At 39.3% G+C, this 14,476-nt stretch overlaps 1 protein-coding gene across 1 annotated transcript; it reads right to left on the reverse strand.

Annotated features, from left to right (window-relative positions):
• On the reverse strand, window positions 841-5,923 carry LOC109227391 (cytochrome c1-1, heme protein, mitochondrial). Its single transcript, XM_019392535.1, has 9 exons — window positions 5,752-5,923; window positions 5,632-5,664; window positions 5,453-5,538; window positions 2,871-3,058; window positions 2,247-2,526; window positions 2,107-2,178; window positions 1,740-1,856; window positions 1,594-1,659; window positions 841-1,277 (listed from the first exon to the last, which is right to left on the reverse strand). Exons 1-9 carry the CDS (start codon window positions 5,753-5,755, stop codon window positions 1,161-1,163), a joined length of 963 nt encoding a protein of 320 aa, XP_019248080.1. The 5' UTR covers window positions 5,756-5,923; the 3' UTR covers window positions 841-1,160.

The raw sequence follows: 14,476 nt of genomic DNA on the forward strand, positions 1-14,476 counted from the left end.
AAACCAATTCTTAGAAGTTTCACCAGCTCTACTCTTAACAGTTAAAAAAACCATAGATTGAGAAGTGGTCCCGAATAATTTGGAGACGTCATTATTAGTAGACAACTTCAGAAAACTTGAACTTACAATCGTGACTGAATTTCATAACTCCCTGATTTGTTCTGTATTTTGTTCAGTTTACGTCTTATCTAACATTTATGAGTAAACCCTTCTCTCAATGAAATGTCAATATCTATCTGGGTATGTGTTTCACTGACCGACTTGTAAGCTTCTTGTCCCAGTATTGTTGTGTCATTCAATTAGCTTGTAAAAGTGGCTACATAACAATCATATTAGAAAAATGGAACAAATGCATTTGCAACTAAAAGATACGATGAGTTCGCATTCGACATGTGGCACGACATTCCTTATGTGCTTGACAGGTGAAAACCAATAGAGATTCAGCACTGGCAGTCGGACTGAATTCCGTCATGATCTATAGGGGTACTAAAGTTCTGTTAAAAGGCACTGTTGTCTTCGCATTTGGTTTCCTTATTGAATCTAGAAAATAGTTGCGCGCCGGATATAGCTTTAAAAGAATTTATTTTGGAAAATAATCGTGTTTAGATTTGCTTGTTTTCAGTATTTTTGAGATATTTTAATCAAAATGGTTTAAATAAAATGATGAGAAACCCCGTGTAAACCTGCTATCTCATATACCAATACATATACTAAATAACTCTACCAACCAAAGTTGGGATGAAAAGAATTTACCTAGTGTCGGTTTCACCTGCGATTTGAACCTTCCAGCTCTTCGACTGTTTAGGCCACAACCGTTGGGGCACTGAGTAAACATACTTATTTGCTACTAAACATATTTCAAATGTCAGTCCTCTAGTGGCTTACAACAAATAAGAAAGAAAAGGAGCCCATAATTGGCATTCCCACATCAGGTTTCAATATAGACTTCTCATATGAAAGATAACGAGTACCATAAATAGTTGAGTAGTTATTTATTTACCTCCCAAAAAGAATACCTGCAGAGAGACAGTTCCAATTGCAGTCTATTGTCTAAACTATGCTATATAACATAACTCAAATCATTTGGCAAAATGGCAGGAGTAATATTGTTCTCTAAGTCCATGCACCCGCTTAGTATGTAGAGAAAGAAATCCTCGAGATTAATTGACAACATCAAGGACCAACTTGCGAGATTTGAGGACAGACCATCTCAAGCGACGGTAGTAAGCTGCTTGGAGAAGTGCGAGTGACAAAACAAATATCCATTTGAAGCCCATCTGTAGGAATAAAAAATGTCATAGAGTCAGAAATCCATTTTATAGTACATCGTATGGGGGTTATCAACTGACAGTGAGGATCCAACATGGGGTCAACATGCACACAAATCAGCTACTCAGAATGTGATAGTAAAACACTAAACTTGGTAATAAGTGGGATTTGCTAAGCAAGTTTAATTCTTTCAGGCTTCAGGTGGCATACAAGCACATATACACTTTTGGAAGAACTTTAGTACAGAAGGATGCCCGCAAACTAATAGAATTGGGATTGACATAAATGCAGGATAAGGAGAAAGGAGAATTCATTGAAGCTTACCAGCTTTCTCTCTTCCATTTCTGGCTCAGCAGCCCATGACAAGAATGACACGACATCTTTTCCCATCTGTGCGGTGTCAGCACTTTAACTTCTGCAACAATGGTTCAACATATAAAGGGGAAGCAAAGGAAAAAAGGATATATTACCTGTGCCTCCGTTGCAGGGGTGCCATCCTCATACTCAACAGCACCATCGTTAAGCATTTTAGGCATTGCTATAGCTCCACCAGGGAAGTAAGGATTATAGTGAAGTCCTTCTCGAATCTACAATGAGAGGTGAGCAGCAAAATGAGTCTTACCAAATGGAAGAATTATGACAAACTGGTATTAAAGGACAGTCACGAAGCAGTGTCAACCAACTATATTAGAATGTGACAGTACCCATATCTCCTTGCAACATCTTCAGATGCACTTCATCTTTCTTTTTTTATTGTTATTTTGATTTACTGCTTCCTCTACTCTAAACAAAAGAGAAACAATCACAAAGAAAAGCAGTCTGAGGCAGAGGAATTACCGAGACGCCAGCAGGAGGGTCACGGTAGCCAGTTAGAAGAGCAAAAACATAGTTTTGACCATTATGACGAGCCTGAAAAGTGGAAGTAAATCAGGCAACGCATATGAAATGTTTGTCAAACTTTAGAAGACAAACAGTACCTTAGTAATTAGACTTAGATCAGGAGGATAGGCTCCTCCATTAGCAAACCTTGCAGCTGCTTCATTAGCGTAAGGCTGAGGGAAACGATCACTCAGCTTCCCAGGGCGGGTAAACATCTCACCTTCGTCATTAGGCCCATCAACCACCTCAATTTCTGCTGCCATAGCCTTGGTCTCTTCCTCGGTATATGCGACACCAACAAGATCACGATACGAAATTAGAGACATTGAGTGGCAAGATGCACACACTTGCTGGTAAACCTGGTGACCTCGACGGATACTGTATCAAAAATAGAGGCACACAAGCTAATTGGATTTCCATATCATTTGTAACTTCGGGTACAAATTAGCTCTGGAAAAGCAGAAAATTGATATACATTCTCTAAGGTAAGAGACTTAAAAAACAAGGCTACAGAGCAAGAACACCAACTACACCTACACCAATTCTGATACACAGGAAAATGCTGTAAGAAAAAGGCTGAATCACCTTTTGTCTGTGGGCAAATATTTTCATACGGCATATAACAACTACGTGAAAAATTTAATGACCCAGATCTTTACCAATAAAAAGGGAATATAAACTAAGAAGCTTTAACAATCATGCAGCAACACTTAAGTACTTACGAAGCATGGTCATAAGAACTGAGAATGCCTTCGTGAGGCCAGGGATAGCTGGGACACTCTAGTCCATGCTCCGCCTCATCAGAATAAGCAATTGTTGCAAAACTAAGGAGCCCAGAGACTCCAGCACCAATGACTGCAAGTGCTCTGAAAGACTTCAAGCCAGCAGATCCAACTCCATCCAGGCCATGCTTCAAAATAAATAATAGAATTGTTTGATCAGCAGAATATTATTCCATGAGCTTTTATAAAGCATCGGATGCAAATGTTAATTGACTTAACAGAACACCACTATAGCTGCCACTTGCATAAGCAAAGAATTCTTCTAGGAAAGGATAATCAAATGAACATAAGGCTAGCTACTTTGAAATATTGTATCCATCTCATGAGCTAGAAGCAAGAACTTCATCTCTTTGGTGGTGTTATACCATAACACAATCTAAGCCTTTATCTTGTCCTCCATTTGCCAAAGTAAGCAAAACCAACTTCAAACAGTGTATGCAATTGACATCCTTGCAGATGAGCAATTGCTCTCCTCAAAGATAATATTGCTGTCATCCAAGGCATAAAGTATATATTGGCACATAGTCAAAAGCAAATTCAGGTATATGGCAGCAATTCTGGGGCACATCAAATTTTCCAATGGTTTTGTGCCAAGAGTTAAATTAGAATAAAGTTTATGAGAGGTTCAATAACATGGCACTCCTCCAACAGGCAAACATCTCCCTCAGGAAAACGCAAATATATTGGAATACCATAGATGCAAAGGGGGGCTTCCATGAGACCTTTGAGTATCTCCAGCTACGCATCTTTATTCTTCCTTATTGGAATAAAAGAGCATTGTTGGCAAGACAACAACTGTCATCCTCCCCAATTTGTTTGAGATTAAGGCCTCACTGTTGTTGTAATATTGGAAAAAAGGAGCCTAATTGGTTAGACAAGTCCTATTAATATATGGGAGGAAATAGAGCCAATGCTAGCCAACTTACATGCTTGTGATAGAACCACCTAGAAGAAATAGTTTTGTGTTTATTGGTGTAGTGTGTCTTCCCATATGCCGCCTACTAGTGCTAGTTGAGTAGGATTGATCTATAATACAAATCCTCTAGGCGTAACCTTTAGCTTAATATTAGAATTGAGAATTAAAACATAGCATCTGAGGTTGCATTTATAGAGGATACACAAGCAGAAGGATTTGTTTTATTTCCAAACTTCACCTTCAAAGTGCAAGTTTTTAAAATATTCTCGAAACAATGTATTTCTCTTCATACAACTGAGATAAAATGAATACATGTGAAATAGCAAAAATTAAGCTTCTTCTGTTTCATGTGGGGTACTGAACGTATTCAAGATGCTCCAGAGCAGATGCTTCATATTGAAGCTTAAGAAGTGACCAAGGTGTTCAGTCATAGATTTATGGACACTAGCTTGGAAATGCAGTAGCTGTTACATTGGGGAAGGCTGACTACATAGACCTTGAAAGATATTGGTGACAGGTTCAGTAAAACCCCGTGAAATATGCTTTAGCATTTCCAAGGTTCCTCTAAAATAAGCTATCTTGGGAGGTAGTCCCTCCTGTTCAAAATTTTAGATGGACACTATCGAACAACTCTATTTTAGAACCAGGTCTAAATAGTAAAAAGAAACTGACTGAAGGAAGTTCCTCTACACAAACTCATTGGATTGTTCATTATCCTCCTAAATAGGAAATAACACGTCATTTTACAAGGTAAGAAAAGCATGATCGAAGATATAAGCTACAAATGTACCATGTTGTCACAACATGGAAAAGGTCAACATAAAAGCTTCTCTCCTATCTATGGCACGAAGTTTTTGGTTCTTGTCAATTGAGAAACATTGACAATTTCACTTTGGAAACACGTGGGATAAGATTGGGTATGTTGTTGTTGTTGACAATTTCACTCTGCAACAAATAATATGTTGTACTGCATGTAGCATTAATCAGGTGCAATTGCCTAAACTCAAATGCTAATATGGTGACAGATAGAAAGATTGGAGCCAATTCTTCTTTTTTTCTTTTTTCTTATTTTTTTGTGATGAAAAGGGATTGGAGCAAATTCTACAGCTCCTATTAACCTGCTTCATGTTGAAGCTACTTTGGCGCTTCTTCCATTTCAATTTTCTTTAGCACTTTTCCATTTCCCTACACCACTAAAAGGAAACGTGGCATTTATATTCCCAGCTTTCAATTATTCAAATTCTTCCTCTTCTTCTTTGATGAAGTAACATTTAAATTCATTTAACTATTCAATTTTTAAAATTTAATGAGATGTTTTAGTGATAGAACTACTTTTCAACAGTTACGCAATATTCTCTTCCACTACCACTATTACAATATACAAGTCAAATTAACTTTTTAACTCCATGTCTAGTCAAATCCTGTCACGTAAAATGGGACAGATAATATATTACATATATATATCTGATTTTAAGCAAAATAGCATGAGACGGCCGAAAGCATCAAATCGTACAAACAGTGTTTCTGGTTCACCATATACACAACAAATCGCTCTTGCAATTTAACTCTGCCCACACTGAAACAACAATATCATAAAAATTGATACCTTAAGTGCATCATTTCCACTGGAAAACTTCGAGTCGTTCCTTAGGCCAGCTGCTCTCGTAATAAACCGATTGATTCTTCCAAATCCTGAATTAGAAAAGAACAAAATTTCTAATTTCTAATTTTACACACGAAAACTAGGAAGCGAAAATGATTTCGAAATTGATGCTGAGCTGATACCGTCAAATCCTATTCTGATCTTCTTCCCTAAACCTGTAAAAAAAGCGACAAGATTTAGCTCATTTTTTCATCGGCATCAGTAAAATCCAAATCGGAATTAGAATTAATAGAAAATATTACTCATGATTCAAAGAGAGGACGTTGTTCAGGTGAGTAGGAGGGTAGAAGAATGTAGCGTTTGCGATGACTGCACTGTGTTGGAGATGATTTTGTTCGTGCGCACGAGAGATAGAGAGAGAGAGAGGCGCCTGGCTCATAGACTTTGAGAATGAAGGATCAGAAATTGATCCAGTCTTCAAGTCGGGTCTCCAACGTTCGGGTCAAATTCGGGTTTGCTAGTGCTAGAGTGGCGAGTTAAATTCAGAAATAGCCAGACAAATGATAATTGAAAAATAGTCATAATTTCAAAAGTAATCGAAATTTAGTCACTCTTCATGTAAAGATAAAGCTGAACGAAAATACTGTTTAAAATTCATAAAATATTCCAACATAATATACTGGTCCAGCATAATATGCTGGAAGTTCATACATACGTGCTCCAATCTCCATTATATTATGGTGGAACTTTCCGTGTGTTAGAGTTCCAGCATAATATGCTGGAAGTTCATACAGAGGTGCACCAATCTCCAGTATATTATGCTGGAACTTTTTCTGTTGCAGCAAAATAATGGTTATTTTTCAATGACTTTGCAAACGCTTGCTATTTTACTAGTCCGAAAACTGGCTAGCCCGTGCTATTGTCACCCGAGTGTCTCGACCTGTATTATTTAATTTTCGGAATCTTACAGACATATCTCAAATAAGTCCTAAACTTATATATATAATATATATATATATATATATAATATATATATATATATATATATATATATATATATATATATATATATATATATATATATATATATATTAAATATATACTAGTCAAGCACATACAAAATTTAAAAATTAAATAAATAAAGATTCTTTCTATCCAAGAATCACAAGCAAAGATCTAATCCATATATTTAAGCGTGATCAGCAACATTAGATGCAAGACGGAAAGGAAATTTCATGGATGCGGTAGCAAATAAGGTGATGAAATACAAAAAATATATATACAATATTCTAAAAATCTAAGCAAAAAGAAATCTTTTTCAATGGGTATGTTTGAAATTCATTGAAAACATACAGACGAGTCAATATACAAAATTTGAGGAAGATTGGAGGTGATTTTGACCGACTTGGTATCAAAATTCGAAGTTAATTTTATACAAAGATGATACATATGTGATACACAAATGATACAAAGTGTGATATTGTTCATATTTTACTTCGAATTTTCAATTCAAACCACCTCAAAACTCTACAAAATCATCCCAAATGAGATTTAAACTCCTTAACATGTATCGAATCTATTCCAACAACATCCTCTTAAAAGAAAGCAAAAATTATAAATTTTTGGCTACAAATAATTAATTAGCTAATATATTGTGAATCGACTAATTTTTGTACTAACTTACTTATGTGCTGAAATAACTGGGAATTTCCCTTTAATTTTTCTATGTCCATAACTATATTCTTCAAGTGGAATAGTTTTTTTCCCGGGAAAGGGCCAAAATTACCTATACATGTTACATCTTCCATTAAAAGTTGGTAGTATTAATACCTTTATCGTGATCAAAAGTGCTTGTCTTTACCATTAACGGATACAATTTTCAAAATTTAAAAATTTAAAACTCTTTTCCCCCAATTTAAAATGCCACGTGAAATTAAAAAAACACTCTTCTCCCCTCTTTGTTTATACAAAACCTCCTCCCCTATCTTCTCTTTCATCAAAGCGACTCCACCACCGGTCCTACGGTCAAAATCGAGGTTGCTCTTTTTGTATGATTAATCGAGACCGTGGCGTTGAACGCTAAGGTTCGACTCCATGTTATACTTGATCGTGACACGAAGTTAGATTGCCAAGCTCGTGACTCAGGGACCGAGATCGAGACCAGCCAAGATCGAGACCAAGCGAGATAGAGATCAAGCAAGATCGAGGGAAGCCTGCCAAGCCAAATAACGAAAAGCCAAGATATCCGCGATCGGGCGAGGATCACAGAGGGAATCTCGGCACGTATCAAGAAGAGGCCTATTAATCGGCTAATCATTGGATTTTTTACTGTATTTAAGACTGTATTAAAGGTAGAACTCCCCTGCTATATAAAGGGGGTCTGATCATTTGTAAAGCACATCATATTCACGCTATATAAAGCAATATACTGTCTTTTTATTAAGCTCTCAATACTTTGTTGCTCTGCTCATACTTTCCAGTGAAATACTTGTTTGATTCGGATGTGACCTAGCTCAAGGATCCAAGCTATACATTTCTTTTGGTTTGCTTTATTTCTATTTACAGTTAATTTCAATATCAATTTGCGTTTTTTCTCAGTTTGTGCCAAGTAAAATCACGTGTCCTTAAAACCACAATATAAATTCAATTGTTATCTGTTTTAGGGTAAACAGTTTGGCGCCCACCGTGGGGCTAAGGATAATAGTGATTGCCTGGTACAAATTTTCGTAACACACACTATTTTACACTTGTTCTTTGAAGTATCTTTGATTACAGGATTAAAAAATGTTAAACTCTCAGTCAGCACCTCAACACATTGACAATGATCTCAGCCACCACGACGAAAATGAGAACACTACACCAGGAAATATTGTACCCCCTGCTGGCCTCGATGGAATTTCGGCTGTAGATCCAATCGACATATGTTCGCATGTAGCCATCAATGGAAATTTGACCGTCGATCCCGAAAGCAGCGTTTGCGGGGGTACCCGATCAGCTACTCAGACGCACATGGTGGTGAAGATGGCGGGATCGGCCTGCGAGTGATCTTCCAAATGTTGCAGGACCAACAGGCAGCAATAACCTAGCTCTAAAATCAGAACCACACACCGAGCAGGGTCGTACTCGAGCCATCCTAGGAAGTTGTACACAGGGTCAAATCGACTTCTAGGAAATCGAATGAGAAGGAATCGAAGATCAATCCTGCTATCATAAAAATGCTCGAAGAACTGATAAAGCGAATCGAGACAAAGGAAAAGAAGATCAAGGAAAATGACAAAAAGGTGGAAACCTATAACTCCAGGGTCGACCAAGTCCCGCGGGCACCACCAATATTGAAAGGACTAGATTCTAAAAAGTTTATAAAAAAATATTTCAGTATAAGAAAGACCATTTTTTTGTTGGCTTTAATTGTCTCATTAATTATTGTACATATCTTCATTGTTTGTTTCCGTTCTCATCGTTATTGAACTCCTTACCCATGAAATGGGTACAGATTTGCTTATCGCGAAATCAATAGACTTCATGTGTGAGGTCATTTGTTGGGGTTTTATCACGACCCGAATTTTCCACCCTTGGGAGTCGTGATGGCGCCTACTAGTGGGAGCTAGGCAAGCCAGGCCTTGACTACCTAATACACTTTTATTTACTTTATTTTAACAATTACCAGGCGATAATGTAATAACAACAGGATTTTGATAAATAAGCGAAAGTCAACAATGTTTATAAATCAATACTACGTCCAATACAACTTTTAAAACCTCAATACCCAAAACCTAGTGTCACAGTGTCACAGACTGTCTAAGAGTCACTACAAACAAAGTCCGAAGGAAAATACGATACGCTGTTTCTGAACCAAAAGAGAAATGAAACAGGGAATAAAGATAGAGGGAGACGCCGGGGCCCGCGAATGCCTGCAGGTCTACCTTGGGTCTTCGGGTGAACTGAAGGAAGCCCTCCAACTACTGATGTTGTCCGAAACCTGGATCTGTGCAAAAGAGCACAGAGTGTAGTATCAGCACAACCGACCCCATGTGCTGGTAAGTGCCTAGCCTAACCTCGGCGAAGTAGTGACGAGGCTAGGACCAGACTATCAAATAAACCTGTGCAGTTATATAAAATACAGCGGAAAATAAAGCAGGTATAAGCAAGTAAGGATGGGAGGAGGAAACATGCTTCGGGGGATAACAGGTAAAAACAGAATATCAAGAGAATAATAAAGAACATCATTAATTTAACTCTAATATGGATAAGGGAAATAAAAGCAGGTTTCACTGTCAGTACATATCTCGTTGTAGGCGTGCAACCCAATCCCATTTCCTGTATCTCGTGGCAGGCGTGCCACCCGCTCCCATTTTCTTATATCACGTGGTAGGCGTACCACCCGCTCCCATTTTATTATATTAACAGTTTTTCCAAATAAAATTACTCCAATAAACACAACAATTAATAGAATTCATAAGACAACAAGTACACAATAATTATGACTCACTGATGAAGACAAGTAATGACAAGTAGCAATTAAGTCACATAAACATGTAGCAATTATAGCATAAATTCAAGGCATAATGTTGTGCAAGGATACCTAGAGCTAATAATAACAAGTAACACAATAAAGGAAAATGCCAACATACAGAATCACAGTAATAGAGGAATAAGACAATTAATGCACTTGAACCAATAACAACAAGAAATTATAACAAACGGCAATAAGTGCACGGCATCACCCTTCGTGCTTTAACACTCTCTCACCAAAACAATGCACGGCATCACCCTTCGTGCTTTACGCTCTTCCTCACCCAAACAACAATCATAAGGCAAATAGGGTAAGGGAATCTATAACATCGAAATAAAATCAAGTAACAACAGAAAATCAGTAAATAAAAGTAAAGGACAACATAACTCAATTATCAGCAAGAATCAGGAAAATTAAAGACAAGTGCACGGCATCACCCTTCGTGCTTTTACTCTCGTCCTCACCAAGCAATAATATAATGAAAACGTGCACGGCATCACCCTTCGTGCTTTTACTCTCTTTCCTCACCAAAGCAATTAGAATAATAAAATGTGCACGGCATCAACCTTCGTGCTTTTACTCTCTTTCCTCACATATAATCAATAGAATTGGCACGGAATGGTACATCGTGCGGCACGGAACCTTCGTGCTTTACACTCTTTCCTGACTATAGCAAACAATACACGGCGTCACCCTTCGTGCTTTAACACTCTTCCTCACCCAAACAACAATCACAAATAAGGGCAAGGGAAGTAAACAAGAACATATAGGAATCCCGGCAGGGGAACAACGAATTAACAATTAAATCCCGGCAAGGGAGCAACAAGTAAATAATTAAATCCCGGCACGGGAACATTTCAATAATCAATAACTTTTTCTCTATCTTTCACTTGTACTTCATAACTCACTTTACCACTTGAGCCAATGCTCCAAAGGGTTCAATCATCTCATATACTTTCACAATTCATAATATAACTCGAGCCAATGCTCCAAAATGTTCAAAGGTCTCAATTCCTTCCACAAACTTTTCGCAACAACTAGAAATCATCACCAAAGCATGAAGAATACAACGAAATCATGAAAATCACAATATAAGACTCACGGTCATACTTGACACCAACGTATAGATACTCGTCACCATGCCTATACGTCGTACTCAACAATTATCACATAGCAATTAGGACTCAACTCCTAATCCCTCAAGCTAAGGTTAGACCAAGCACTTACCTCAAACTTCCACGGCCAATTCAATCCTCAATAACCGCCTTTCCTTTCGAATTCGGCTCCAAATCGATTGTATCTATACAATAATGACTTCAATACATCAATAAATGCTAAACAATACGAACCCAATGCCTAATTATAGCTTTTCCATCATTTTTCCCAAAAACTCAAAAATCGACCCCGAGCCCGCTTGGTCAAAACACGAGGTTCGGACCAAAATAAAATCACCCATTCACCCACGAGCCCGAATATATAATTTGTTTTCAAATTCGACCCCAAAACGAGGTCTAAATCAAGAAAAATCAAAAAGCCCCTACTCTACCCAAATACCCAATTTTCTACCTTAAATCACATGTTTTAGGCCTAGGATTTCATTAGATGTTGAAGAAAATGGAGGAAAACGAGTAAAGGATTACTAACCCAAGAGGTTTTAGTGAAGGATTGCTTCAATGGTCGTCTAAGAGCTTGGAGAAGAAAGGTTTTGTGAAATATTTGGTGAAATCCCGTAATAACACTGTTCTGGAAATTAAAATATAACTGGGCGAAAAATGCTCTATGCGATCGCGAAGAGAGTCATGCGATCGCATAGGGGAAGGGAAGGTTGGTCTCTGCGATCGCGAACCAAACACTGCGATCGCATAGAAGAAAGGGCTTTCCCTTCTCAGATTTGGTTTAATGCTCTGCGATCGCGGGAGGAAGGATGTGATCGCGTTGAATGAATTGGGCTAAGCTATGCGATCGCGGATGAATCTATGCGATCACATAGAACAAAACTAGGCACCTGGAAGCTTACACTATGCGATCGCGATGCTGCCTATGCGATCGCATAGAACTAAATATCAGAACACCATATCTGCAACTTCCTGCAATTTTTTTCTAAGTCTAAACCATCCCGAAACGCATCCGAATCACATCCGAGCCCTCGGGGCTCCTAACCAAACACATGAACTAACTCAACAACATCATATGAACTTATCCGTGTGATCAAATCGCCTAAATAACATAAAAACAATGAATCAAACCTCAAAATCAAGAATTTTTCCAAAAACTTCATCAAGTTTCAAATTTAGAACTTTAAGTCCGAAACACGTCAAACGACATCCGTTTTTAACCAAACTTTACAGTAACATCTTAAATCATATATAAGACTTGTACCGGGCGCCGGAACCAAAATACAGGCCCGGTACCAATACGTTCTAATCAAATTTCATTTCAATTTTCCTAAACAATTTCAGAAAAACAATTTCCTTTAAAAATTCATTTCTCGGGCTCGGGACCTCGGAATTCGATTCCGGGCATATGCCCGAGTCTCATATTTTCCTACGGACCCTCAGGGACCGTCAAATCACGGGTCTGGGTCCGTTTTCTTAAAATGTTGACCAAAGTCAAACTTATTCATTTTAACACCAAAATTTAGCATTTTTTTCCACATAATTTCACAATTAAGCGTTCCGGCTACGCGCCCGGACAGCGCACATAATTGCAGTGCGTTCTGGCTACGCGCCTCGGAAGCACAGAATGGATAAAAAACAGGTGATGACCCTTTGGGTCGTCACATTCTCCACCTTTAAAACAACCGTTCGTCCTCGAACGGACCGAAGAAAGAAGTACCTGAGTCGGGAAATAGATGAGGATAACGGTTCCGCATATCGGACTCGGACTCCCAGGTCGATGCCTCAGGAGGCTGACCTCTCCATTGAACACGAACAGAAGGGAAACTCTTGGATCTCAACTGACGAACCTGCCGGTCTAAAATAACTACCGGCTCCTCCTCGTAAGACAAGTCCTTGTCCAACTGGACAGTGTTGAAGTCTAACACGTGGGCTGGATCGCCGTGATACCTCCGAAGCATGGACACATGAAAAACTGGATGCACGGCTGATAAGCTCAGCGGCAATGCAAGTCTATAAGCCACCTCTCCCACTCGATCAAGAATCTCAAACGGACCAATGGGCCTAGGGCTAAGCTTTCCCTTCTTCCCAAATCTCATCACGCCCTTCATAGGCGACACTCGAAGCAATACCCGCTCACCAACCATAAAAAGCCACATCTCGAACCTTGTGATCTGCATAGCTCTTTTGCCTGGACTGGCTGTACGAAGCCTATCCTGAATGATCCTGACCTTGTCCAAGGCCTCCTGAACCAAATCCGTACCCAACAACCGAGCCTCTCCCGGCTCAAACCATCCAACCGGGGATCGACACCGCCTACCGACTAAAACCTCATAAGGAGCCATCTGGATACTCGACTGGTAGTTGTTGTTGTAGGCAAACTCTGCTAAAGGCAATAACTGATCCCACGAACCTCCAAAGTCAATAACACAAGCTCAGAGCATATCATCCAATATCTGAATAGCCCGCTCGGACTGCCCGTCCGTCTGAGGATGAAATGCTGTACTCAACCTGGGTGCCTAACTCTCGCTGAACTGCTCTTCAAAAACGCGAGGTAAACTACGTACCTCGGTCCGAAATGATAGATACCGGCACACCATGAAGGCGAACAATCTCCCAGATATAGATCTCAGCTAACCTCTCGGATGAATAGGAGACTGCCACAGGAAAGAAATGCGCTGACTTGGTCAGCCTATAAACAATGACCCAAACTGCATCGAACTTCTTCCGGGTCTGCGGGAGTCTAACAACAAAATTCATAGTGATCCGCTCCCACTTCCACTCGGGAAGCTCAATCCTCTGAGACCATCCACCAGTCCTCTGATGCTCATACTTAACCTGCTGACAATTCAAACATCGAGCCACATATGCAACAACATCCTTCTTCATTCTATGCCACCAACAATGCTGCCACAAATCCTGATACATCTTCGCGGCGCCCGGATGAATAGAGTACCGGGAACCATGGGCCTCCTCTAAAATCAACTCTCGAAGTCCATCCACAATAGGCACACAAACTCGACCCTGCAGCCTCAAATTCAACTCCTTTTGCTTGAACAAGTACTCAAGACTCTTGTGATCAGTGAACACCTCACATACCACGCCATACAGATAGTGCCTCCAAATCTTCAATGCGTGAACAATGGCTGCCAACTCCAAATCATGCACTGGATAGTTCTTCTCATGAATCTTCAACTGCCACGAAGCATAGGCAATGACCTTGCCATCCTGCATCAACACTGCACCAAGCCCAATACGGGAAGCATCATAATAGACTGTATAAGGCCCTGAACCTGTGGGCAAAACCAATACCGGTGCCGTAGTCAGAGCTATCTTGAGCTTCTGAAAGCTTGCCTCACACTCATCCGACCATCTGAACTGGGCACCCTTCTCGGTCAA

The sequence above is a fragment of the Nicotiana attenuata genome, chromosome 6, assembly GCF_001879085.1.
Source record: "Nicotiana attenuata strain UT chromosome 6, NIATTr2, whole genome shotgun sequence".
NCBI lineage: Eukaryota > Viridiplantae > Streptophyta > Magnoliopsida > Solanales > Solanaceae > Nicotiana > Nicotiana attenuata.